This window comes from Vombatus ursinus, unplaced genomic scaffold, assembly GCF_900497805.2.
Source record: "Vombatus ursinus unplaced genomic scaffold, bare-nosed wombat genome assembly UNPS02014170.1, whole genome shotgun sequence".
NCBI classification, from domain to species: domain Eukaryota; kingdom Metazoa; phylum Chordata; class Mammalia; order Diprotodontia; family Vombatidae; genus Vombatus; species Vombatus ursinus.
The window spans coordinates 1,567,198-1,594,701 of NW_020953948.1; the positions used below are offsets into that span (position 1 = coordinate 1,567,198).

Consider the following 27,504-nt stretch of genomic DNA (forward strand, 5'->3'; position numbering starts at 1 on the left):
ATTTCACCTCTGAATATATTGGCTGTGAACCCCACCCTTCCCCCATGGAAAATCATTTCACTTCTCAGAACTCTAGGCAATGTTCAAAGGTGTAGACCTGCAATGATACAGTGAATTTTTTCACGTGAAGTTCTAGATCAACGAAATCAGATTCAATCCATATTATCTATCATGGTCTTAACCTACTCTGATCTTGGTACTGCTTACTATTTCTCTGCTCTTTTCTAATTTTGCTCTACTAGTCAGGTATCTTTATTTGCTACTTCTGCATTCCAAAGCTTGCCTGTATACGCACAACTCACTAAAAGCAAAGCTCCAAAGCTGTAAAGCTATTTTGTCTATGCCTGCTTAGTTAGGAAGGCCAAAACATATCTTTAGAAACAGAATTCCTTTGAACTTAGGATCTTTTCTCTTGAACAACAGAGCATCTTGGAAGATTTTGCTCAATAGCATATTCTAACATTGTTCTTTGAAAACATATGAAAATATTAAGCATATTTATTAAACACAATTTAATTCACAATGAAGTATGCAAATCATGGTTCATCAAACTGACAACTGGCTCACTGAATAACTACTTTTTATGAGAAACTTAGTTTTAATAATAACTTCCAATAGTAAGCAATACAGTGATAGAATATTAAAGAGAAGTGGTTGCTGCCATTTGAAATATGTAAAAGAGGGTAAGACTGAGTAATAAAAATACCTTTCTCAGGTTCTACTGGACTAGTCTTATGCTGAAGAGAGCTTTAAAATTCCTGGTTAGACAGGAAAAGGGGTGTTTGTACTCAGCTCACAGAAACATGGCCATACATGAGGAAATAAACCTTTATAACTTCTGAGTCTACAGTTCCAATTGTCCTCACTTTCTGGAAATTTTCTTTCAGCAAAAGTAGTTAACCCTCTTCCCTCCTCATATGCAGAGTTAAAAGGCTGATAGTTTTCTAGGTATTTTGCATTTGGTAGTAGCGTGGTAAAGAAAGGGAGAATAAATCCTAAGCTAAATTAGTTCTTAATACACTGATTCATACATATATTTGAACTACAAACTCAGATGCATGTGTCACAACACAACACACACAGAACAGGTTTAATGCAGAATCATGGAAGTATCCACAACAATCATTTGCCAGGAGGCAGATACCCAGGTGTCTCTTTAGACAAATATCTCCAATACTTGTTTTGTTAATAGGATGATTCCAGCTTTTTTTTTCAAGTTCACATCAAAATTCCAGCATCTGTGAAACTAAGCTTGAAAGTCATTAAGAGTCAACCAGATTCTTTGGGGAAGATCCATATGTCCACAGAGGACATCTTTGGATTGCTGAAGTTTAGCTATCACTTTCTGTTACCATTAAAAAGGTATTCTATGTTCTCTTCAATCAAATCACCTTACATTCATAACAGGCAATTCTCCAGGGAAAGTTCATGGCTCTGAACTCCCTACAAGTCTCATCTCATGGGCTTCTATTTTTCAAATACAAAAAAAAAAAAAAAAGTATAAAAGCTTTCTTAAACCCATGTTGCTATATCTGTCATATCACTTGTTCCAACCATCTCATTGGTTTTAATTGAGTCCCTGAGAGATACTCTTTCGTTATAGGATTCCATAGCTGGAGTGAAAGTAAGGGCTTTGAATGCCTATTTTGGCTTCCAGAATCCAATTTTCAAGCAAATCATCCAGCCCACTTTTCAGGCATATTGTATAGTACATTCTTGTTTAGGCAGCATTTGTTGGGCACCTACCACATGCCAGACTCTGTGCTAGGTGCTAGGTAACCAGAGACAAAAAAAAAAAAATTCAATAATTCTTGCCGTCAAGTACCTTACATTCTACTGCTATGAGATAGATTGTGATCCCCAAGTTCCCTCAAAACTATATAGTTTTTGTGATTCTGTAAATTCTCTCAGTTCTCTTAAACGATGTGCAATTGTTGAAAAAATTCTCACGTTACCTTCTCGTTCTTTAAAACATGAATTTTCTAAAAGTACAAAAGGAATGAGTTGTTACTAGAGGTTTCCTGTATTAGTTTCAGAGATATTGTTATTCTTTAATATGACATTTCTTATGATTCCTAAAAGATGAACTGTGACTGAAGGTTTTCCCACATTCATTACATTCTAAGGGCTTCTCTCCAGTATGAATTCTCTTATGTTCAGTAAGACTTGTGGGATAACTGAAAGCTTTCCCACATTCATTACATTCAAAAGGCTTCTCTCCAGTATGAATCCTCTTGTGTAGAGTAAGTTGTCTTTTCTCTCTGAAGGCTTTCCCACACTGATTACAATCAAAGGGTTTCTCTCCAGTATGAAGTCTTTGATGTGTCCTAAGGTTTGAGCTATTGCTGAAGGCTTTTCCACATTCATTACATTTAAAGGGTTTCTCTCCTGTATGAAGCCTCCAGTGCATCATAAGGTTTGAGCTGTTACTGAAGGCTTTCCCACATTCTTTACATTCAAAAGGTTTTTCTTCTGTATGAATTCTCTTATGAGCTGTAAGACCTATCCTGTGGCGGAAGGCTTTTCCACACACATTACATTCAAGAGGCTTCTCTCCAGTATGGATTCTCTTGTGTTCAGTAAGACTTGCTATATAGCTAAAGGCTTTTCCACATTCGTGACATTCAAAGGGTTTTTCTCCTGTATGAATTCTCATATGTTCATTAAGTCTTCCTCTCTCTATGAAGGCTTTCCCACATTCACTGCATGCAAATGGTTTTTCTCCAGTGTGAATCCTTTGATGCTTCATAAGTGATGAGCTTCTGATAAAGGATTTCCCACATTCACTACATTCAAACTTTTTCTCTCCCGTATGAATTCTCCAATGAAGTTTCAAGGATGATCGGCTACTGAAGGCTTTCTTACATTCATTACATTCAAAAGACTTTTCTCCAGTATGTGTTAACTGATGTGTCCTAAGTGTTGAGCTTTGGCTGAAGGCCTTTCCACATTCACTACATTCAAAAGGTTTCTCTCCTGTATGAATTCTCTGATGTTCAGTAAGACTAGTGGTATAGCTAAAGGCCTTTCCACATTCGTTACATTCAAAAGGTTTCTCTCCAGTATGAATTCTCATATGTTCTGTAAGCCTCCCTCGCTCTATGAAGGCTTTCCCACACTCAGTACAGGAAAAGGGTTTCTCTCCAGTATGAGTTCTCTGATGCTTTCTAAGTGTTGAACTTGCACTGAAGCATTTCCCACACTCATTGCATTTGTATCGTTTCTCTCCAGTATGAAGTCTTCGATGGTATCTAAGGGATGAGCTGTGGCTGAAGGCTTTTCCACATTCATTGCATTCAAAGGGTTTCTCTCCAGTATGAATTCTTTTATGTTCAGTAAGTCTTACTTTCTCTATGAAAGCTTTCCCACACTCACTGCACACATAGGGTTTCTCACCTGTATGAATTTTTTGGTGGCCTTTAAGTGAAGTGCTTCTACTGAAAGATTTCCCACATTCATTACATTCATGTCTATTTTCTCCAGTATGAAACCTACAATGATCTCTAAGGGATGAGATGTAGCTAAAGGTCTTCCCACATTCTTTACACTGAAAGGGCTTCTCACCTGTGTGAATTCTTTTATGTGCAGTAAGTTTTCCACTCTCTATGAAGGCTTTCCCACACAGATTACAAACAAAGGGTTTCTCCCCAGTATGAATTATCTGATGCCTCCTAAGTGCTGAGCTTTGCCTGAAGGCTTTCCCACATTCTTTACATTCAAAAGGTTTCTCTCCTGTGTGAATTCTCTTATGTTCAGTAAGACTTATTGAGTATCTGAAAGCTTTTCCACACTCATGACAAACAAAGGGTTTCTCTCCAGTATGAATTCTCTTATGTACATTCAGTTTTGCCCTCTGAATGAAGGCTTTCCCACACTCACTGCATACAAAGGGTCTCTCTCCAGTATGAAGTCTCAGATGTCCTTTAAGAGATGACCTGGTGCTAAAGGCTTTCCCACACTCACTACATTCACATGTTTTTTTCCCAGTAACTTTTCTATGATATTGAATAAGATCTGAATGGTAACTGAAGGATTTCCTGTATTTATTGGATTTAGAAAGTTTCTTGCTAGAGATCTTATGACACTTGAGAATGCCTGAATACTGCTTAGAGGTCTTTGAACTTCCCCCATATCCGTGGAGACTTTTTCCTGAGGCAGCTCTCTGCTGTGGAACAGGTAATGATGCTGAACTGAGACTTTTCCCAAATATGCCGCTTTCATGGGTGACTGTCATTTTCTTGGACTTTCTTGGCTGGTTACCCTTCTGCCTCTGTAACTTGACATCACATTCCCAGTCATCTCCCAATATGGCATTACAAGATCTATCCTTTGTGAGTATTTCTTTGGATGCTTCTCCCAGAGAAACAGCTTGCTTCGGAATTGATTCTGTGATTTTACGCCTAGTATTCTGAATAAGAGAATCTAAAGAAAACAACAACAAAAAAAAGTTACTAAAGTCTTTCCCACATTCTTTACATTCAAACAACTTTTCTTTTGTATGAATTCTCTTATGACACATAAGACCTATTCTTCCACTCACATTACACTCAAGGGCTTCACTGCTCCATGAAAGGCAAAACAGAAATTGCTTTCCGGGAAGGAAAAAGAACATAGATTTGCAAACTACAGAACAAATATCGTTTGAGATAAATGAAGCTCAACTAGCTGACTGATTTAAACAAAGGTAAATTCTACAAAGCTAAATCAACATCATTTGCCTATATTTTTTCTCTCGGCTTGTCCTTTTATCTAAAACATATGTTACATTCATAGTCTTCTATTCCCTTAGAATCACTGTTGGCACCAATAACAAAAAAATTTAAATTTGCATAAAGAGGAAACAGATTTGATTCTATAAATTAGGGACTGGTAAACCTGATGCCAATTTCTCATAAAATTCTAGTCTTAAACAGATGAATGGTTTTGTAAATACTGAGAAAATAAAGCAGTGCCCACTAGAAACTAGCAAGAGTTCAACAAAAACAAGATGTGCCAAAACCCCCAAATTTCTTATTTCCCTTTAATAACAAAATTTTATAACTAATTGATTAAGACATAGCAGATACTTTGGGCTTTTAGATTTTGGCAACATTTTCATCAAAATCTTTCAAGATATCACTGTGGTAATGTGGACAAAATGAAGATTTGTCTGTCAAGTTATAATCCGGCAAGATTAATGAGCACAATGTTAAAAGTTCATTAAAAGACGTGGTGTCCAACTCACAGAGAGTAACAACCTCACTATATACTGTACTGTTCACATTACTTTGGAAGTTCTGAATCCAGTTTTGGGTACCACCCATGGAAGGGAACGTTAAACAGCTGGAATAGGCAAAGAGGAATTTAGCAGAATGGTGAAGAACTAGACATGATATTACTGGAGAAAGGGCAAATGAACTAGGAATGCGTAGCCAAGAGAATAGAAGACTCAGACAAGAACATGGCTATGTGAAAGTCTCTCAAGGCATTAAATACTATCTGTTTTGATAAAGGACAAAACAAAACCAAAGTCATAGGAAGGAAGACTTTTATTCCAACATGAGGGAAGTCTACCATAATAGTAAAAGTTGTGCAAAATGGAATTTGATGTGTTAAAATTTTGGGACCTCCTCCTTACTTCTTTTAAGTATCCAAACAGAGGCTTGATGTCTACATAGCAGGGGTATTGTAGAGTGAAGCCTTGCATTAGGTGACAGGATGAAGGAGATGATTTCCAAGGCCCCTTCCCACTTGGAGATTCCATCTAAATGCTTTACAATTATGGAAGAGGCAGCTAGATAGAGCAATAGAAAGATGGGCCTGGAGTCAAGAAGACCTCAGTTCAAATCTGACTTCAAACATTTACTAGCTGTGTGATCTAAGCAAGTCCCTTAATCTATGTGCCTCAGTTTCCTTATCTGTAAAATAGCTTTGTTTTTTTTTTTTTTTACCTTTGGGGTTGCTGTGAGGATCAAATGAGATAATATAATTTATAAAGCACTTAGCACAGTGCCTGGTACATTAATAGGCACTTAATAAATGCTTATTCCTTTCCCTCCCTTTTTTCCATCATTGAAGCATGTCTGAAGGTTAGGAGAGAAACATAAAAACTGTGGCATAGTGAATTAGTACTAAATTTCATGTTGGAAGTTCTGGATTTAAGCCCTAATCTGCCAATTATGAGCAATGTGACTATGGAAAAGAATTCAATAATTTAAGCAATTTTTTTTGTAATAGCAAACTGATAGAAACAAAGAGAGCCCATCAATCAGGGAACAGTTGAACAAGTTATGTCACATGAATAAAATGGATTTTTTTTTAACATTAAATATGTCTCATTTAAAAAAAAAAAAACTGTCCTTAACACCAAAAAAGCATCATATACTAAAAAACAGAACAGAAAAACTATGACTGCAAATGAAACAGCAAGTCTCTATTACAAACCTCTTACTTTTTAAGAAATATATATATAAAATAAATTTAACACACTACTTTCAAAGCTGTCCTGCTTGTCTAGGCTTCCTTCTGAACCTCTGATTCTCTTAGGTATTTTTCTCTTAAATACTACAATGACCTCCTTTTCTTTCTTTTCCTTTTTTGCTTAAGAATTATTTTGCAGTAAGAAACAATGCCTTTGAAGAATTTAAGGAAACTTGGAGAGGATTTCAAGGAATTGAGACATGAGTAGAATCAGAAGAACAAACTACAAAATGATGACAAAAATGTAAAAAACAAAATAGCACTGAAAGATATATCAGAGAAAATACAAGAACATAAGACCAAGAGTCAATCTCCAGCCTGAATTGAACTGAACTGAGCATTCAAAAAGAGAAGACCATCACATAGGAAGGACAATGAAGGACAGAAGTAAAAGAGATAAAATCTGATGACTTCATTTTGTGAGACTTTGTATGAAACATGAAAAGACAGAGACATCAAGAAAACAATTTATTGAAACAAAAAATTAAGACATGTCAGAGATCTCATGTACTTCCTGGTTAGGGAGAGGGAGGAGCCTATATTCACTCACCTAGACAAGGGCTTCTGGGTACTTCTCCCTCAGGCACCCACGGCACTTCACCTTTCTCCAGCTGGGAGATCACATCTGGTTGAGAACCTAAAAGCCCTACTCACAGAGAAATAAATGGGGAAAACTGCTGAGAATAGAAAGATAGCTCACATTTCAATCCTACAACTCTCCTCTCCTTAAGGAAAAAAGAACACAGTAGGAAGGGCAAGAGTGGGCTAGACTAAAGACCTCTACAGGATGCTATGTATCGTAGTCTTAGGAAATAATGGGGGGATGGAAGGGGCCGCAGGGGCTGGGGTTAAGATTTGATTTAAGCTCATAAAGAAAACTGGTTCATTTGACTCACTCGATTGTTAAGTTAATGGGAACCTTTCACATCTTAAGGTATCTACCGTGGGACTTTACAGGACAAGCTAAGACCTGGGGAAAACCAAAGATGTTGCCTTATGGGATGCACAGTGGAGACACAAGCTTTCCAGTTTTCTTATTTAAAAGTCTTCACTAGGAAAGAGAGAATAGAAATGTTTTGTTTGCCATACAGAATTCAGGCAGCTCCCACTATGATGAGGGTTCTTGAACCGCCCTGAAAACCAAACTAAAACTCAGCTGAGTGATTCAGATGTTCCACAACCTAAATTCAGATGAGAATGCCCACACAGCCCCAGGGACTGATTCCCAGAGGAACACCTCCTTACCCAGAAAGACGAGGTTCTCATAGTTCTCCAGCATCACATCTCTGTACATATCTCTCTGCGAGGGGTTCAGTTGTCTCCACTCCTCTTTGGTGAAGTCCACAGCCACATCCTTGAATGTCAACGATTTCTGAAACACAAACATTTCTGCTCATCCAGGGCCCAACCACCTCCTACAGACCACAGAAGAGACATGAAGCTGGCAAAGGGAGCACGAGAGGTGGAGAGGGCGCTAAGCCTTTTACATATTGTGTGTCAAATATTTCCTCAAGCCCCTTTATTCTCCACACCAGAGATGGTGTCTCACTTCAGACCACACTCTCCATCATGTAGACTGTTGTATGTAACTGCCCCAATTCATCCCTGAAAACTGGCTTACAAAGAGAGCCCCAAGCCAATCTCTTGCTTCATTCCTGAATACCCCAAAAGCCTCAAATTGACACCCCCAAACCCATCTATCTGTAGAATCAGGTAGACAACACTGACATCAATTGTCACACCACACATAACTAATTTCTAAGGAGCTACATCATAATAATCACTCTCCATCACTGATCCCCAAGTTTTGGGTAAAATCAGAAAACAGAGAATAAGCTGCATTTAAGGGCTGGGGGTGGGAACGGAGGGCATTCTCCCTCTATTTAACCAGCAATGTGGCCCTGCTCTCTCACCCAAACCACGGCTTTTCTTATTCAAGGCCCCCCAGCCAAAGCGCAGAATGTCTTCCTTTGATGACCCTACAATGCACAGAACAGTGAGGGGGTGCTCAGGGAGACACAAAGCGTGCCACATGACACACTATAGGAGGAGGACACAGACAGCAGTAACAAGAAAGATACAATGTTCGTGGCTGGGCTACCTCGATTTTTTTTTTTTTAAAGAATACTACTTCCAAATTAACACATTTCAGATAAGCACAGAACAGAGGAGGACCCCAAGGCCTAAATCTAGCTCATCTCCCACCTGAAAAGAAGCTCCCAACTATAACACCTGCGACAGGTGGCCCTCCAGCCTGTGTGAAGACAGACAGTGAGGAAACACCCCTCACCTCCTGAAGGGTTCCATTCCACTTTTGGACAGCTGGGTGGTGCAGCGGATAGAGCGCCAGGCCTGGAGGCAGGAAGACTCTTCTTCCTGAGTTCAAATCTGGCCTCAGACACTCACTAGCTGTGTGACCCTGGTCAAGTCACTTAACTCTGTTTGCCTCAGCTTCCTCATCTATCAAATGAGCTGGAGAAGGAAATGGCAAACCACTGCAGTATCTCTGCCAAGAAAACCCCCAACGGGGACACGGAGAGTCGGACACGACTGAATGACTGAATAGCATAAATTGTTAGGAAAATATTTAAGACATCAAGTTAAATCTTCCTTTTTCCAACTTCCACCCACTGATCCTAGTACCACCCTCTCTCTGGGCCCAAACAGAGCAAGCTGAATCGCTATCTGAAGCCCACCACCCTCTCCTTCCAACCCTGCCTCCCCCCCACATAAGGGCACTTGTGTGCGTGCACATACACGCATGCACACGCACACACACACCTCCTTTTCTACTGCCTAACCACCCACAGCTCCTTTAGCCTACTGCCACACAACACGGACTCAAGGCCTTTCACTACCTGATGGTTCTCAGGCACACTTAGAGCTATGCCAGTCAAATTGCAAAGGAGACCTTTACAGTTAGACAAAGTAACATTTGGACAAATATACTGAAAGTAATAGAAGAATGAGGGCTTGGCCCTCATGGAGCTTTAAACTATGATACAAAGCAGTAATTACCAAAAACTATCTGGTATGGACGAAACGTAGAAAAGCAAATCAGTTCTAAAGACTTCAGGAGAAGAAGGCTCATGGATAACAAACCAAAAGATCCGCAATGACTGCAAGAAGGGCACTTTATCCCAGGCAGACAGGCGAGGAAATTCAGCTAGAAGAGTGAGAACTCGCCGTTTAAAAAAAAATATCGGAAAAACTGGAAAGCAGTCTGACAGAAACTAGGCGTAAACCAACATTGTACGCTACATAATAATATCAACAACTAACATTTACAGTGTTTGCTGCGTGCCAGGTGCTGCGCCGAATGCTTTACAATTAAGGTCTTATTTGCTCCTCACAACAACCCTGGGATGCAGGTGCTGTTATTATCCCCACTTTATAGATGAGGTAACTGAGGCAAACAGAAGTGAAATACCAAGATGAGCTCCACATGGGTACATAATTTAGATGGAAAGGGCGACATCATAAACTAATTAGATAGAGGACCAAGGAAAAAAAATTACCTGTCTGATCTCTGGACAAGGGAAGAGTTCGTACCCAAAGATTAGAGATGGTCACAGAAAGGTTAAACGGGATAATTTTGATTACATAAAATTTAAAAGGTTTTGTACAAACAAAACCAATACAATTAAATTAGAAGAGAAGCAGGTAAGTGGGGAAAAATCCTTAGTATTAAGTTTCTCTGATAAGGGTCTCATTTCCAAGATATATAAAGACTTAATTCAAATTTATAAGAGCCATTCCCCAATTGATAAACGGTCAAAGGCAGTTTTCAGGGGAAGAAATCCAAGCTATCAATAGGCATGTGAAATAATGCTCTAAATCACTACTAATTAGAGAAATGAAAATCAAAACAACCCCAAGGTACTACCTCATACCCATCAGATTGGTAACGTTGACAAAAAAGGAAAAATAACAAATGCTAAAGGAGCTATGGGAAAACAGTATATTAATGGTCTGGCCATTCAGGAAAGCAATTTGGAACTATGCCTCAAAATTTACTAAACTGTCCATGCCCTTTGAATCAACAATCCCACTACAAGGTCTATACCTCAAAGAGGTAAAAGGAAACAAAAATATTTATTGCAGCTCTTTCTGTGATAGCAAAGAACTAAAAACTGAGGAGAGATGTCCATCAACTAGGGAATGGCTAAACAAGTTACAATATATGAATGTGATGGAATATTATTGTGCTGTGGTGGATGTAGAGACACCTGGGAAAACTTGCATGAAAGGATGCAGAATGAAGTAAATAGAACTATAAGATCAATTTACATAACTCTTGTAAAAATAAAAAAACTTTGAAAGACAAGACCTCTGATCAACACAACGACTCACCATGATTCCAAAGATTCATGATGAAACATGCTGCCCACATCCTGACAGAGAGGTGGCAGACTCAGGGCACAGATTGAGACATACGTAGATACAGATATAGATATATATAGATCTCTCTGACTCTCTCTCTCTCTCTGGTCATGTATAGGAATTCATTTTTATCTCTTTTTCAAATGGATAGATTTCTTCCCCTCAAGGAAGAGGGAGGGAAAATAAAGCGGATTTGGGATAAATTGAAAAAAAAAGTTAATTTAAAATTAAAAAACAGAACAGCTAGCAAAAATGAAAAGCAATTTGGCAGATAATCATGGACCTACAACTTATACTGTGTAATGCACGCCTCACTAAGTCTGTTTCCTTCTGTTAGTTTCTAACTCTGTTTTGAGAAAATCAATTTGCAATCTGTAATACACTCCATAAGTGATTTGACTGTCGGCTGCTTAAGAGCAAGGGCTGTCTTCTGCCTCTTTCTGTACCCCCAGCGCTTCAGCTCAGTGCCTGGCAAATAGCAGGCTCTTAATAAGCACTTACTATTATTATGTAGATGGAACCAAGATGTCCAATGACCCTGAATTATTTTTCTTTTTTCTGGCTTTAAGTTTTGTTTCTTATGCCTTTATTTTCAGTTTCAATCAGTAGTTACCAGTTTTCAAAAAACACGTGTGTGCTCACATGACCCTGCTCATTCCTTCCAAATATCTCTTCATTGTCAAAGTTTGAAAGTGACACCAACATAGGCACAGAAAAGCATCTAAAAAGATGCAAGTAATGGACAATTAATACAAAAGTGGAACACGGCCCTAAAAGAATGCTGTCAGAAGGACTGGAGGTCAGGATGACCTGGCCATTCAAGGAACGCTGCAGACTCCAAGCAGGCATTTTTTTCCCTTATACTAAGATTAAGAATATAATGGATTTAAAGTTTTGAGACTTTTATGCATAAGGTGGCATGAGACTAGAAGATCACTTTGGAAGGGTGCTAGGAAATCCCTTAGAAGGGGGCAAGTCAAAAAAGAAAAAGAAGGAATGAAATGAGCCAAGCGGACTTCACCCCTGAGAAGTCACAGCTCCAGTTTTAAAGCCTTTCACGGCACCTGGACAATAATCACCTTCTGCTCTCGGGTGTGAAGTCGGCTTGCTTATTTTCATTCAATCGCTTTGCTACCTGGCAAGATTCCTGAGCATACCATTAAAGGGACGACAGCAGTGGAAATGGTGACGACCAAAATCCAGCCTGGTGGCCTCGACAGCAGTCACACCTGTATTTCCTTTTGTCTTTTATTTTATAAATGGGATTCTCATTCACCAGCAGGACGATCCACACAGCCTCACGGCCTTTCCAACTCTGGGATTCAGAGAACACCAGGCAAGCGAACAACGCGGTGTTTGCCAACCTGCCTCGGCGCGTTCCCTGCTGTTAAATCAGGGAGGTTGGATTCCCTCTGAGGAACACGCACGTGAAAACTCTATTAATGTCAAGTCATTCATCAGAATAGCCACGGCTTTCTGTGGCTCAGATTCCCGGCTGAGCCATGATGGAATCGAAGGCAAGAGAAAGAAACATCCCCAAGGTCTAGAAGATGAGACAGCATTTCAGAGAAGAAAGCCTAACTCACCTTGGACCTAGCTGCCAGGAGCACAGACGCCATCCTTTCTTCCTCCTCTCAGCTCTTTTCTTGAGGAAGGCCTGAATTTTGAGAAAGCAGAGCTATGAGACAAAAAAGAAGTCATAAAAAGCAATTCTGTGTCACAGTTCCCACATTCTCTAGGATAGAGCTCCCTACACACTAGTGGGATGTGAAAGCTCTTGATGGACTCGAGAGAGACCCCTCCCCATACTTCCCCCAAAATCAGAGCAGAGTACGCTACCCCTGGGGTCAAAACAGCTGAGAAGGGACCGAGCTCAAATCTGGGAACTAGGAAACACTGGTTCTATCTCACAGGCTCACCCCATGGGCTCTATGACCCTCAGTGTTACAGCTGAAGGTCACCTTGCCTGCATCACGTCTTCATCCCTCTGAGACCTTCCCCTTCTCACAGCACGTGTGAAGAATCCATCTGCTGGTTCTTCAGAGAAAACTCCTTCACAGGAGCCGCCCCAAATTCCTACTGCAGTCAGTGTGAGGAGGAGAGGGCCTGAATCTCTGACTTCATGGACACAGGAACTCCCCCTAGCAATGCAGCACCCTCTCAGCAACTTCTACCATTTTAGAGAGCTGCCCTGAGAAAAGAGCAGCTAAGTGACTTGTCCAGGGGAACAAAGCCAGTGTGCATCAGACCCGTGACTTGATCAGGCTACTACATGGCGCAATGGAGAGTCCTGGGCCTGGAGTCAGGAAGGCCTGGGTTCAAATCCAGCGTCAAACACATTTAGTAGGGGGTGTGTGTGAGAGAGGCCCTAGGCCAGTCTCTTCACCTGCCTGCCTCAGTTTCCTCATCTGTAAAAAGAGGATAACAGCTCCAACCTCCCAGAGCTGTTGTGAGAATCAAGTAAAATAATTTTTGTAAAGTGCTTCTGAAAACATCAAAGTGCTATATAAATGCTAGCTATTATTATCATCATTACTAGTGAACCCAGCTCTTCCTGGCTTTCCAAGGCCAGGACCCCATCTACTACATTCAGGCATACCTCGTTTCATGGCACTTCACTTTACTGTGCGTTGCAGACATTGCATTTTTTACAAATTAAAGGTCCGTCTCAACCCTGAGTAAATCTACTGGCACCATTTTTCCAGCAGCACGTGTTCACATCATGTCTCTGGGTCACATTCTGGTTAATTCTTGCAATATTTCAAACTTTATTATTATTACCTGTTATGGTGATCTGTGGTCAGTGAGCTTTGACGTTACTATTGTAATCATTTTGGGGCACCACGGACTGTGTCCATATAAGGCAAGGAGCTTAATTGATAAATGTTGTGTGTTCCGGTTGCTCCAGCAACTGGGTCGTTCCCCCATCTCTCTCTGTTCCCTGAACCACAGCAATATTGAAATCAGGCCAATTAATAACCCTACAATGGCCTCTAAGTGTTCAAGTGAAAGGAACAGTCAATCCAGGTGGCAAACCTCACTGTCGTCTTATTTTAAGAAATTGCCACAGCCACCCTAACCTTCAGCAGCCACCCCCTTGATCAGCCAGCAGCCGTCGACATTGAGGCGACACCCTCCACCAGCAAAAAGCTGAGGACTGTCTGAAAGCTCAGGTGAAGATTAGTACTTTTAAGCAATAAAGCATTTTTAAATTAAGATATGTAAGTTGTCCTTTATGACATGATATTGCAGACTTTAAATAGACTATAGTATAGTGTGTAAACATAACTTTTATATACACTGAGAAACCAAAAAGTCTGTGTGCCTCTGTTTATTGAAATATTTGTTTTACTGTGGTGGTCTGGAACTGAACCCTCCATATCTCCAAGGTATGCCTGTATACACTATTGCTTCTTTGTCTAGTCAGAACAGACTGGTGGAAATGGGACAGAAGGAGGTATAAATTGCCCTGGATTCTGGTTCCAGCTTTGCTACTAATGACCAGCCAGACGCTGAAATTCTGATACTTGAATTCCACCTTGCCAAACAGGGACTACGGCAATGCCTGACTGACCCACCTACTGGCTCTCATGAAGGCACCACAAGGAAATGGATCGAAAAGAGTCGAGAAATGAAGTGATGGATGGCAGAGACCCCCAAAGTCAGGGCACAAAACTGTGGAGGGAAGGGCTTTGGGATGGGCGGGGAGCTAAGGCAGGTGAACTGAAGAGGCAACATTAGGCTGGCACAGAGATGGCAGGAAGGTTGGCAACACAGCTTATATGTCCCACAGGGAGGGGGAAGGTAGGGTGGGGAGGTTCCCACCCTCTCCCTTTAGAGATCTCTTTTTCTCCCACAATGAACTGTACACATGACCTCTTTCCCCTCCCCACAACCACAGTGGTATAATTCTCCCCTTTCACCGTTTCCTTGATGTCCCCCAGGCTGGAAGGTCAGAAATAGCCAGCATTATCGGCTCAATGATCCATTCCTCCCCATCAGCTTAGGCCCTGAAATCCCGAGGAAGGCCTTAGGGCAGGAAGGTCCTCTATGAGGGGTTGGATGAGTTAGCTCTGCTAACTTCACAGTCCCAGAAAGCTGCAATACGGGGATTCAAAAGCCAGGATTTTTTAGCTGGCGGCTTCGATCGACTATGTCTCTGATGTCCAGAGCCCAGGCCCCACAAGGAAGACCGAGGCCAGAGAACGGGCCAGGATGCCCTTCAGGAAGGACCTCGGAGACTCGGGTTGTGGCGAGGATCAAATGAGCTATTTGTGGAAGTGCTTCTAGCGGTGGCAGGAAGATGACAGGTGCTCATTCCATCCTTTCTCCTGGCTCTGGACATTTTCACCATCTGTGCCCCATGCCTAGAATGGTCTCCCTCCCTCCTCCTCATCTCTTTCCAAGTCCCTTTTGCTGAAAGTCCTTCCTGAGCCCCAGGCATGCCAGCACGTCCTGTTTATTCAGGTTATCCTGTTTAGAGCCTGCTTGTACATCGCTGTCTTCACGGCTTGTGTGTGCCTCAAGGGGGAGGACTGTCTCTGTATCCCAACTGCTCAGCACAGTGCTTGGGGCACTTAATTATTAGTCAGTTAATTAACTGACTGGCCAACCTTCCGTGGAGAATCTCTTCTCCATGCTAAGGATGGCGAGTTCTCAGAAACCAGGCACGTATAGTTCATCCCCCAGATGGAACTGGAAGCCTTTTAACTTGCTGGTGGTGGCAGTATTGACATAGCGCGTTCACTTTACAAATATCATTTCCTTTGATCCTCACAGCAGCAACCCTGGGAAGCAAGTACTACTTTTATCCCCATTTTTCATTTATTGAGGAAACTGAGACAGACAGAAGTTAAGTGACCTGCCCAGGGTTACGCAAATAACAAATGTCTGAGGCTGTCAGGACTTGTCCAAGGGCATACTTACAAGTGCTGGAGAAAGGACTTTTAAAGCCAGATGTCTCCTGACATGAAGTATAGCATTCTTTCCAACTAATCACAGTATACAAGTGTACAGGCATACCTTGGAGATACTGAGGGTTCAGTTCCAGAACACCACAATAATACAAATATTTCAATAGAGTAACTCTTTTTTTTGGTTTCTCAGTGTATACAAAAATTATGTTTACACTACACTGTAGTCTACTAAGTATGCAATAGTATTATATCTAAAAAAACAATTAATTTTAAAATGCTTTATTGCTAAAAAATGCTAACCCTCACCTGAGTCTTCAGAGAGAACTAATCATTTTGCTGGTGGAGGGTCTTGCCTCAATGTCCATGGCTACTTACTGATCGAGGTGGTGGCTGCTGAAGGTTGGGGTGGCTGCAGCGATTTCTTAAAATAAGACAACAGTGAAGCTGCTATATGGATTGACTCTTAGAAAACATTGTAGGGTTATTAATTGGCCTAATTTCAATGCTGCTGTGGTTCAGGGAACAGGGAGATAGATGGGGGAAAGGCCCAGTCAGTAGGGCAACCAAAACCCACAGCATTTATCGATTAACCTCGACGCTTTATATGGGCACAGTTCATGGTGCCCCAAAACAGTAACAACAGTAACCTCAAAGATCACTCATCACAGACACTGGAACAGATACGATAATAATAATAATAATAGTCTGAAATATTACAAGAATTACCAATGTGACAGAGACACAATGTGAGTACATGCTGTTGGAAAAATGGTGCTTGCTTGACTCAGGGTTGCCACAAACCTTCAATTTGTTTAAAAAAAAAATGTAATAGCTTCGACATGCAATAAAATGGGGGATGCCTATATAGCTGGGCCTACATATTTCAAAAGTATTTGTGATTTCATCTAGGTGGATACTCCTGAGCTCAAACAACCAATAGCCTTCTAGGGGGCCTCCCAGCTGGCCTCCCTGCCTTCAGCCTCTCTCCTAATTCATTACCCGGACTTTCTCCATGCAGCAAAGCAGATTGGACCATGTCACCACCCCCCCCAAACTCCAGTGGCTCCCTAGTACCTCCAGGATTAAATTTAACCTCCTCTGTTGGGCATTGAAAGCTCTCCACAGTCTGGTCCCACTCTCCCTTTCCAACCTGACTACCCCCTGCACACAGCTTGTACTGGCCTTGCACAGGACCCCATCTCCAGCCTCCATGCCTTTCCCTGACACTCAGGATGCTCCCTTCTCAAGGAATCACTCGTTTTCTTCAAGATGAAGCTCAAGAGCCCCTGGTCCCTCCCAGCTGCTACTGCTCCCTCCCCCATTACCTCATACCTGCTTTGGACAGCTAGCTCGTTAGAGGACTGGGCCCAGAGTCAGTAAGACATGAGTTCAAATCTGGCCCCAGACACTTACCCCCATGTGACCTTGGGCACACCACTTAACCCTGCTGGCCTCAGTTTTCTCATCTGTAAAATGAGCTGGAAAAGGAAATGGCAAACACTCCAGCATCTTTGCCAAGAAAACCACAAATGGGGTCACAAAGAGTCCTGCAAGACTGAAAAGTGCTTGAACTGAACTGAATGGCACCTCCCTCCCAGGGTTGTGAGGATCAGATGAAATAATATTTGTAAAGTGCTTCCCCAGTGCCTGGCACATAGGAGACGCTCTATCAATGTCAACTGTCATGATGATGATGATGATGATGATGATTATTGGTTTCCATGTATTTTACATCCACGCGCACGTTATCTCCCCCATAAGGATTCAAGTCCCTCTGGGGCACAGCCTACATCACTTCTGCCTCGGTATCCCCTGTCGGTAGATGCCCGTCCTCCCGGGGCCTTCCTGCGGAAGGGCCTGTGCAAGCTTGTCGGGCTGCTCCCAGACCCGCAGTCTGGCCGAGGCCTGGACTCAAGGCCCCCTGGGTTAGGGGAACAGCCACGCTCCAAGGGCACAGCTTTGGCCCTCATGGGCCTAGACAGTCCAGATGCAAACCCAAGCCAGTGCCGGGAGGGCTCCGCACGAAGCACCTGAAGAAGAAACGCAGGGGCAGAAGCGGGTGGAAGGGGGAACGGCTGCCCCTCTTCGTGTTAACTGAGGAAGCGCTGTGGAGCCAGCTAGAGGGACTTGTCCAAGGTCACACGTTCTTGTTGATCAGTCCTGGCTGGCCCGGTGGGCCGGGCAGCCACGGCCGTTTCCTGCTCCAGCTCACTTGACAAAGGAGGGAACTGAGGCAAAGCCTCACCGCTAGTCCCTGGGCCAGCTCTGAGCTCAGGGGGGTGGCTCCAGGCCGGGCACTACCCCCTGCACCACCCGGCCGCCCTCGACAAACAAAGGCGCAGTCCAAAGCTGAACCCAGGGAAGGAAGAAGGGGGCCGGGGCCCAGCACAGCCCCCACCCCCACCCCAGAACCCCTCCCGGGCCAAAGAGGGAGACCCCAGGCACCCCGCGGACCCCTTCTGGGAGAGGCACTCAAGGCCTCTGGGGATGGGGTCTCTCCAGCTCCCTTTGCTCCGGAGGGCATGCAGGCCGGACTCCCTCCCCCAGCCACTACCACAACGCTCCCCAGTAAATACAGGTAAGGGGAGGGGTCAGGAAAGGCGAGGGGCGGAGGTGGCGCCAGCCAGGGCCAAGAAGGCAGGAACTGCAGGCATGGGGGAGGGGGCAGCCGGGGCAAAGGTCTGGAGGTGGGAGATGAGCGCACCCAGGGCGCTTCCCAGCGCCGTCCCTCTAACGCCCGCGGGCTCGCGCACGCAAGAGGCGGGGGGATGGGGGGCGCGCACGCAGGAGGCGGGGTGGGGTGGGAGCGCGCACGTAGAGCCGGCGTTCCACGGCAGTGGCGGCGGGGCTGGAGCTATGATGTACGGCTCCGGGCTCAGGCGCGGCCGCGTCTGGGGGTTACCCCCTCCTGCTCCCCCTGGGACACTGGCCTGGGCCCCACGGAGCCCCCTCGGCCCCCAATTCACACGTCTACGCACACGCAAAACACCCCGTCCCAGCCCGAGCGGAGCCTGCGTGTCCGCGCCTGCGCACTGACCCCCTCGCTCCTCGCTCGTCCCTCCGAGCCGCCCCACGCACCAAGGCCCGACCTAGCCTCGATTTCACTGAGCCTCCAACGCCTCCGGGCTCCGAAACGCTCGGTCCGCACTGGGCTGGTTGGCGCCGAGGGGCGGTGAGCAGCGCCGGCACGTTCCGAGGGATTCTGGGAAACGGAGTCTGGTGACTGCGGCGGATTCTGGGAAATGTAGTCCTCAGCCTACCTCCGCGCAGGCGCAGACCAAGGACAGGGGAGCCCGAGTTCCCTATCATCGATCTTGCCCTGGTGTGGGATTGCCAGTCTTCATTTCCCAGAGGTCTCGGCGGTCCTCCTTTCCAAAACCAACCCAAGCCCCAACCAAAAAAACAAAAGAAAACCCACCTGGGCAGTTTGCAACCCTGGTGCAAACCGACCTGTCAATGAGTCACTTTTCCTGGCCCCTCATGGTCTCAGGGTGAAGGTCCTCACCCAGAGTGTGACCGGGCATTCTGTGAATCTGTGCAAATAAGCCAGTCAATCCAGGGAAGCAACAAGCATTTATTAAGCGCCTACTATACACCAGGCCCTGTACTGGAATAAGCTGGAATAAGGCTCCGTGGGTATCTGAGGCAAAGCCGAGGATCTGATGTGCAGGCGTGCACAGGATTGCTTGGGCACAGCCCCCTGGACTTCTTAACCTTGGGTCCCTTGGCCCTAGTGTCCATGTTAACCACAGGATTGCCCTGGGCCCACCCCGTGGTTATTGGGGGACTCCTGCTGGGGACTCTACAGGGACCTAGGGCCCGTCTCTGAGGGGGAATCCTTCTGATATTGGCTCTCTTTGGATGTGTCAAAGATGAGCCCAAGGGTAAACATTTCAGCTTGAAAGATGTGTCTTTTGTGGGGGACAAAGGTCATCCCCTCCCTCCCCAAGCCCAGAGCCCAGGGAAGCTCCCCAGGAGAGGAGGGCAGCCCCCAAAAGGTTCAGTTAAATTTGATAAGCATTTATTAAGTGACTTCTGTGTGCAGATCACTACACTAGGCACTAGGAAAGACAAGAGATCTAGATAAGAAAGTGGCCCATCTTCATGGGGCTTACATTCCCCAATGGGTTAGGAGACCCCAATATTTAAAATGTCTGTACTCTTTTGACTGCATATTTTACAGAAGTCTATAGACTAACAGGGAAAGAGGCGTGTCCATAGACGCACACATGAGGCGTACAGCTATTCCTGACGGAGGCAACCTTCAAGGCCTCCTGAAGGAAATGGCGCCTGGGTTGGCCCTTAAAAGTACTGCAGGAGAAACATCTAGTTCACGTGCTAAGGCAAGACTGCCAAATAAATCTACCACCACAACGCAACGTGGGAACATTTTACTGTACTGTTTGAGCCTAGCCTGGCATGATTGAGAGACCAGACCTGTTGCTTAGGGATCAGATTTGTTTAATGCTTACTGAACTCAGGACTCCAGATGATACTGACCCCAGAAACCTCCCAGGGGAACCAGATCCAAAGACTGATGTAATGAGTTTTCTCCTTATGCACATCTCAAGCAACCCATCTGTCCTGTCTAAAAACTTCCACTCTGCTGGCAAATCGGCTTTTGTTTCTTCATTCCTTTGTTTGTATAACTCAACAGAGAGTGGGGAGAGTCGGCGCCCTTTTCAGCTCTTCCCACTGCCAGACAACTTAATAAACTTCTTTGTCTATTTTTTCAGTTCTGCATTTTATTCTCTGCTGACAGCAGAAATTATAGCGATAGAAACAGAGGTTTAATTATGCTTAAGCACATGTTCAGGATTCAGAAAAATAACCCTGAACCCAAAGTGGAATTTCCAACAAGTTTTCATAGAGAAAATCAGAGAAATAAATTATTTTACATATTATAATCTGATACATTCTTTTTAGACTATAAAAATTAAAAAGACAGTCATTATCCCAAGCTTCCTTCAATGTCATAAAAACTGAACAAACTTAATTAAGCAGAATCATAATTGCATACATTCCCTAAGGAAACAAACCTAGTTAAACAAATTCTATAGGTAAACTAAGTCAGGTTACAGATTAAACTACACCTAGAGGGTTCACAGTGGGCTGATTGACAGGGCAGATACGGACATAATGAGTTGTTGTTCGGTCATGTCTGACTCTTTATGAACCCATTTGGGGTTTTCTTGGCAAAGATGCTGGAATGATTTGCCATTTCCCTTCCAGCTCATTTTACAGATGAGGAAACTGAGGCAAACAGATTTAAGTGACTTGCCCAGGGTCACACAGCTTGTGTCTGAGACCATATTTGAACTCAAGAAGATGCCCAGCCCTCTATCCACTGCACCACCTAGTTGCCCTAATGCCCTTTCCATGCCTTCAGAGTCAGAATTCTTCCACAAATAGCTAAATCACTTTGGGTAAGCTCAAACTCTCCTTATTTGAAGCATGTCAAAAAGTCTTCCCTTAATTCTATCATCCCATGATTCAGGTTTTAGCTAAGTGAGGTTAACATTAACAGGAAACAACTGAATATCTATGAGAAATGGTATAATAAAATGTAATAAAAGGAAAATGAAAGATTTCCATCACAAAAGAAGGGTTGGAATTCAACTGTCAAATGGAAGGAAAGAGAATATTTTTTCATAGATCACAGCTCTAGAGCTGAAAGAGACCTCAAAGGTCATGTAGTTTTAACCCCTTCATTTTACAGATAAGGGAACTGAGACCTAAGGAGGTGAAGTAATTTGACTATCAGTGGTAAGATTTGAACCAACGTCCTCCGAGTGCTCTTTTCCACTGTAACACATCACTAATTATCTATGTTGCCCTTTAGCCCCCAAACTGCCACCTAGCAGTAAACATGAAGGACTTACCCTTAGTAAAATGCAGCACTGAACTGATAAACCACAGGTAAACAAAAAATGTTTAAAAATAACCTAAGGATCCCCAATATAGAAATGGTAAACAAGCAGTTCTCAAAGGAAGGAATCCAACCTATCTATCATCATCTGAAAAAATGGTTCAAATCACTAACAGAAAAGAAATAGAAATAAGGCAGCTCTAAGATTCTGCCTCACACCTGCCATAGTAACAATGATAATCCAAAAGGAAGGAGAGGATAATTGGAAAGGTTGGGTGGGAAAGGCGCAATAGTGAATTGCTGGTGAGCTGTGAATTGGTCTTGCCATCCTGGAAAGCAATTTGGACTATATACGTCCCTCAGATGGGATGATCCTTTGTCCCCAAGCTGCCACTAAGAGCCCCAGAACCCAAAGAACTCAGACAGGAAAGCTCTCTACATCGTAGCACTTTTGTCATAGCAAAGAACTAGAAACAAAATGAGTGCCCATTTTTAGGGGAATGGTTGAATGAATAAATCAGTGAAAAAGCATTTATTAAGCAGATTAAGTGCTAAAGGTTGGGGATGCAAATAAGAAAAGCAAGACAGTCCCATTCAGAAAATGTCGTCTTTCCCCCATTTTGTTGGCTGGGTGGAAATAGGGGGCCAAGGGAATTGATCCTGCCCAGTAGATTCAGTGTAAATTTATTATGAGGATTAAATAAGATAATTGTAAAAGTGCTTAGCACAGTGCCTGGCACATAGTCAGTGCTATGTAAATGTTAGTTATTATTCATTATTATTATTGTTGTTAAGTCATGTCTGACTCTTCATGACCCCATTTGGGGTTTTCTTGGCAAAGATACTGCAGTGGTTTGCTGTTTCCTTCTCCACCTCATTTTACAGATGAGGAAACTGAGGCAAACAGGGTGAAGTGACCTCCCTGGGGTCACACAACTAGTACGTGTCTGAGGCCAGATTTGAACTCAGGAAGCTGAGTCTTCCTGACTACATGCCTGGCACTCTAGCCATTATGCCACCTAGCTGCCTCAATTATTATTATTACTAACTTCCAATTCCAACGAATCTTTATAGTTCTGTTGTTTTTGATTTTTGTTTTTGCTTTGCTAAGCTATCACTTTTTAAGTCACCTTACTGTTTAAATAAATCACAGGGCGATTAATAAGTAAATTGTATGTTCAATTCCTTATCACCTCTTGCCTGGGCTATACAATACATCAGACCTGCACAACTTGGCAGTAGGTAGGGACCAAAATTAAAATAGGCTAAACTTCTTCGGCGGATAGGTTTTTTACAGCTCACTTTCCAAGTAAAGACAGACTGATAATGGTTGTTTGCTGTAGGTCACGTGACAAACAGGAGAGAATGTGCAGTCCAGGCTGCCCAAAATCTTTTGGTGGGCAGTATGTCATGCAGGCCTGCAATACATAGTCTTCTAATTGCATCCCTGCCTCAAGTCTTCCTCACTTCAATTCATCAATCTATTTGAAGTCAAGTTGTAAATGCCAGAGGAGTTGGCATTTGATACTAAAGGCAATAGGAAGTCACTGGAATTTACCGAATGGGGGTGTGACATGGTCAGACCTATGCTTTACAAAAGTACTTTGGCAGCAATGTGGAAGATGGGGTGGAAAGGGCTAAACCTTGAAGCAGCGAGACCAACAAAGAAACTCTTGAAATAACTGAAGAAGTGATGAGGGCCTGACCAAGCATGGTGGCTGTGTGAGGAAAGAGTAGGGGACAGATAAAGGAGATGTGGCGATAGAAATGAGTAGACGGGGGAAGCGATGGGAATGTGAGGCGAAGAAGGATGACCCCAAGGTTGCAAATCTGGATGACTGGCAGGATGGTGGTACCCTCAACAGAAATAGGAAGTTGGGAAAAGGAGTGGGCTTAGGGAGAAAGATAATGAGTTCTATTATGGACGTGTTGAGTTTGAAAGACCTCCAGGTCATCCAGTTCAAAATGTCCAAAAGGGACTAGAGCTCAGAAGCTTGGGGCTGGATCTGTAGATGTGGGAGTCAATACACACAGAGATGCTAATTAAACCCCTGGGAGATGATGACCAAATGAGAAAGGAGAGAGAAGAGAAGAGGGCCTCGGTCACAGCTTTGGGGACACCCAGTTAGGGGGTAGGACATGGAGGCTGACCTAGCAAAGGAGAGTGAAAAGGAGCAGTCCAAAAGGTAGGGCGAGAACCAAGAGAGAGTAACGTCATGAACATTCAAAATTAGAGGGTGATCAAGTGTATAAAACACTGCAACGTACCTCCTGGCTGGTTAAGTCGTTCCAGAACAGCCTGTTACTGTCTGTAGACTGCAGAAAATGGCACAGGGCAGGTGAGTGTAGCTATGGGAGTGGCATTACATCTACCCTTTGTACCTAGCCCACTCCACTCATCCCAAATGGGAACTCTGATGCCTGAAAACATAGAAATGGATGGGGACAGCTGAGGAAGTTGATTCATCGAAGACCCCCTACTCTATTCTAGCCAGTATCAATCAATTAGATATGATTGCAAGTTCTATGTATTTGGCCCCAGAGCTGGGAACTGCAGATGGTAAGCTCACTTACGTAATCATTGGAAACTGGCCAGAGGCCCTCCACCCTCGTTTTTCCTTGTTATGGTGACCAAGCCCAGTGTGGCAGAGGTGGAAAGTCCCCCCAAATTATTTTTGTACCTCCAGACCATTCCCTCTTGCCTGACATGAGGAGATGCCCGCCTTATGACCATCTCATCAGTGGAAATATTCCTTGCTTGCTCATCTCATGATTCTACTGATATATTGATATATTGTTGTGCCTATTTTAGTCTACGCATCATGTCAACCAATGAAATTATTCTGTATCTGGTATAACTCTTCTTAGACGTTTACATATCTAACCCTATAAAAATAGGGCCCTGGAAGGAGGGGGCATCTCAGATCATGAGGAAGATCTGAGGGCCACTTCATTAAAATGGACTTTGGACCCTTTAATAAAGTGCCATTGGCTCAGAGCTCTGCCTCAGTTTCTCTTATTACAGTTTCAATCATTTTTATCCCCACACAGCTTAGGGGCTGTCCCCCAACATTAAGCTTCTAGCTACAAGAATCCCAGGGTCTTTTTTTTTGTAGAATCTCAGAGCTAAATCACTTGGTGTGGTGGGTGTGGAAGGGAGCTTGCTGGAAAGAATCTCAGCAGTCATCTGGTCCAACCCATTCCTGAAAGGAATTCCCACTGTAACATACTCACCAAGTGGTCATCTGGCCTTTGCTTAAAAACCTCCAATGAGGTGAAGCATCACCTTCTGAGTCAACCCATTCTGGTTTTGGACAGTGCTAACTGTTCAGCTTTTCCTCACTTTAAGACTAAATTCGCCACCGCACCCACTTCACACATATTTGTCCCCTAACTTCATGCAGAACCCCAGCGGACCACCGTGTATCCATCCTCACTGATCACTCCTTTGTTTTATACCTCCTGTCAATAAAGCTTGCTTGCTTCAAGAAAAGCAAAAAGAAGCCACAATGATTTTAATATAATCAATCTGAAGTTTCAGGACAAAGTAAAATATTCATCTTTTCCTCAGAGTTGCAAGGCAAAATTTATTGTGAAGAAAATAATCACTATTGGGTTTTTAACCATCTCCTCCCTGAGTCCCTTGCAATTTAATCCAATTTAATAAGCATTGTAATAAGAGAACTTTTCTCTTTTTTTAGATGTTTTAAAATTAAACTTTATTATGAAAATTTTGAAGTATATACTGCAATACAATTATTTGTATATCAGAACATGTTACTAGATAGTAAAGCTTATAAAGGTAGAAGATGTAAGTGTTTTTGTGGCATCTTCTAGCAAGCAGCACAGTGCTGTGCCACAAGGCAATTCATGTTTTCCTCTGAATGAGTAACTGACTTCTCTTCAGCTTTTATCAAAACACAATATAAAATAATTCTTGATCTGAATATTTTATTATGAGTTATCTCGGACTGGCAACATTTATTTAAAGAAATTCAGTAATAAACTCATGCTATGAAGTGTGAAGGAGGATTACAGAAATGTCACCTTTTGAATAAGAGAACTTTTCTGTATTGAACTTCAGACCACCATTTCCTCAAGACAGCTAGTCACACAACCAGCTGGAGATGGCAGAATTCAGCTGATTTTAGCTGCAGTGATAAGAGAATTTCTGGCTCAGTTTTATTACCTCTTAACTTAACTTAAGTTGAACAGGTGAAGTAGGTAGGTATAGCTCCTGTGTTAATAGTCTGCAAATTCCAACTTTATTCCTATGTTTACTGACTAGTTTATTATTTTACCTACTGTAGATCTCCCCCTTCTATCTGTTCTTCAATAGGTAAATCTTTACCTTCTCCTACCCACAATAAAATTTTATCTGTCTTGCCTTTGAACTAAAACCGACAAAAGGTTGTTGAAACTGCAGCTTGGGACCTACTGGTTTTTGCACGCTGTGCGTCTCTGCGCAAAGCACATAATGAAACGGTTATTAACATGTGTCTGTTGATAAGCATGATTGGCAGAAGTACTTCTCCACAAATTCTTGGACAACTTTTACGGTAGCACTGATTCAGCTCCGACTCCCTGAAGAATGCTTATGTGCAAGCAAATTTAAGAAAAAAATCTAGAAACTTCCTTTTTGATTTCTCCAGAAATATTAAGAAACATTATTAATCCAGCCTAAAACCCTTTGTAGATTCTTCGCTTTAGGGAAATGGGGTAAAGAAGATAACCAAACGATTTTTGCCTTAGTAAGTTCATTGCCTCCATATCCACCATTGGCAACTAAAAGCAATGGCATCTTTTGCATTCCAGGTTAAAATAATAATCACAGGAAGATATTCTTCAGTCATTAAGGGCAGTCAGCAGTCCAAGAAGGAGCTAAGTGACCTTCTGCCTTTTATTATCTTTTCTTACTGTATTTTTAACCTTCTATGATCTTTTCCTTGCTCAAGATTCCTACAAGTGTTAACCCCAAATCGTCTTGGGGCGGTCATTTCAGAGAGTACAGGGGACTGTGTCAGCTCAGACAACTCTTTGTCAAGTTAGAAATGGCCAATATATAAGTGTTACAATGAATAGAATTATTTTTGCCATACATTAACATATTGTTTTAGGGTGATTATGGGAGTTCTTGGAAATGAATACAAATATTGCTCATTCAAAACTCTGGCAGCAAATGGTCAGTTGAATGTGCTGGTTTAAGGACTTGCATGTGTGACCTCACAACCCAAACTTGCACTATATACCCCTTTCCCTGTATCACATTCCTTCCCTAGGCTTCCCAGGCTACTTAGTAGTTCCCCACATAGTCATGGAGGTGAAGGACAGAAAAAAGGAAAGAGGAAGCCTTTCAAGAGGAGTCAGCAAGATCTGGGGCCAAGGAGGAGAGGTTTGATGTCATTTCTCTGTCTTGAAGTTGAGCTCACATGATCAGAACAAGAGACTTGCTTATGGAGAATCAGTATTGTAGGCCTATCTTGTTTTGTTGTGCTTCCAGAAATCTCACATTACTGCTACGTCAGTTGGTAGATGAAGCTTTGCTAAGATAAAGAAACTATAGGCAGGGAAAATGTATATGTTCCCATGAGAAAGTATGTTCTTTCTAGGAAAAACAATGTTCACCTTGCCAAACATTCCCAGAATGTTCTAATCACAACATTGTCATTATGGCCCAATAACAATAACTTCATAAATCCCCTAACTTTGCACATTGCCCAACACTATCACCCTTTTGTCTTTCATCTTTGCCATCCTCAATCCACCATTTGTTTTCCTAAATCAGTTGTAATTTTTTTTTAAGGCAATTGGGGTTAAATAACTTGCCCAGGGTCACACAGCTAGTAAGTGGCAAGTGTTTGGTCTGAGGCTGGATCT

General features: G+C 42.9%; 1 protein-coding gene across 2 annotated transcripts; it reads right to left on the reverse strand.

Moving 5' to 3' along the window:
- Nucleotides 1-464: 464 nt before the first annotated feature.
- LOC114041210 (zinc finger protein 420-like) lies at nt 465-18,902 on the reverse strand. 2 transcript variants are annotated; one of them, XM_027859555.1, is made up of 5 exons: nt 18,796-18,902; nt 12,429-12,499; nt 7,705-7,831; nt 7,010-7,105; nt 465-4,422 (listed from the first exon to the last, which is right to left on the reverse strand). In XM_027859555.1, exons 2-5 carry the CDS (start codon nt 12,459-12,461, stop codon nt 2,045-2,047), a joined length of 2,634 nt encoding a protein of 877 aa, XP_027715356.1. In that variant the 5' UTR covers nt 12,462-12,499; nt 18,796-18,902; the 3' UTR covers nt 465-2,044. The 2 variants fall into 2 exon arrangements, with proteins under 2 accessions (XP_027715356.1, XP_027715357.1); XM_027859556.1 differs by having other exon boundaries at nt 18,837-18,879.
- Nucleotides 18,903-27,504: the final 8,602 nt, after the last annotated feature.

Coding starts and splice junctions, on each gene's coding strand:
- LOC114041210 (XM_027859555.1), bottom strand. CDS start 12,461: ATGGCGTCTGTGCTCCTGGCAGCTAGGTCCAAG. Junction 7,832..12,428: donor TCCTGGCAGCTAGGTCCAAG/GTGAGTTAGGCT, acceptor TTTGTGTTTCAG/AAATCGTTGACATTCAAGGA. Junction 7,106..7,704: donor TGAGAACCTCGTCTTTCTGG/GTAAGGAGGTGT, acceptor CTCTGTGAGTAG/GGCTTTTAGGTTCTCAACCA.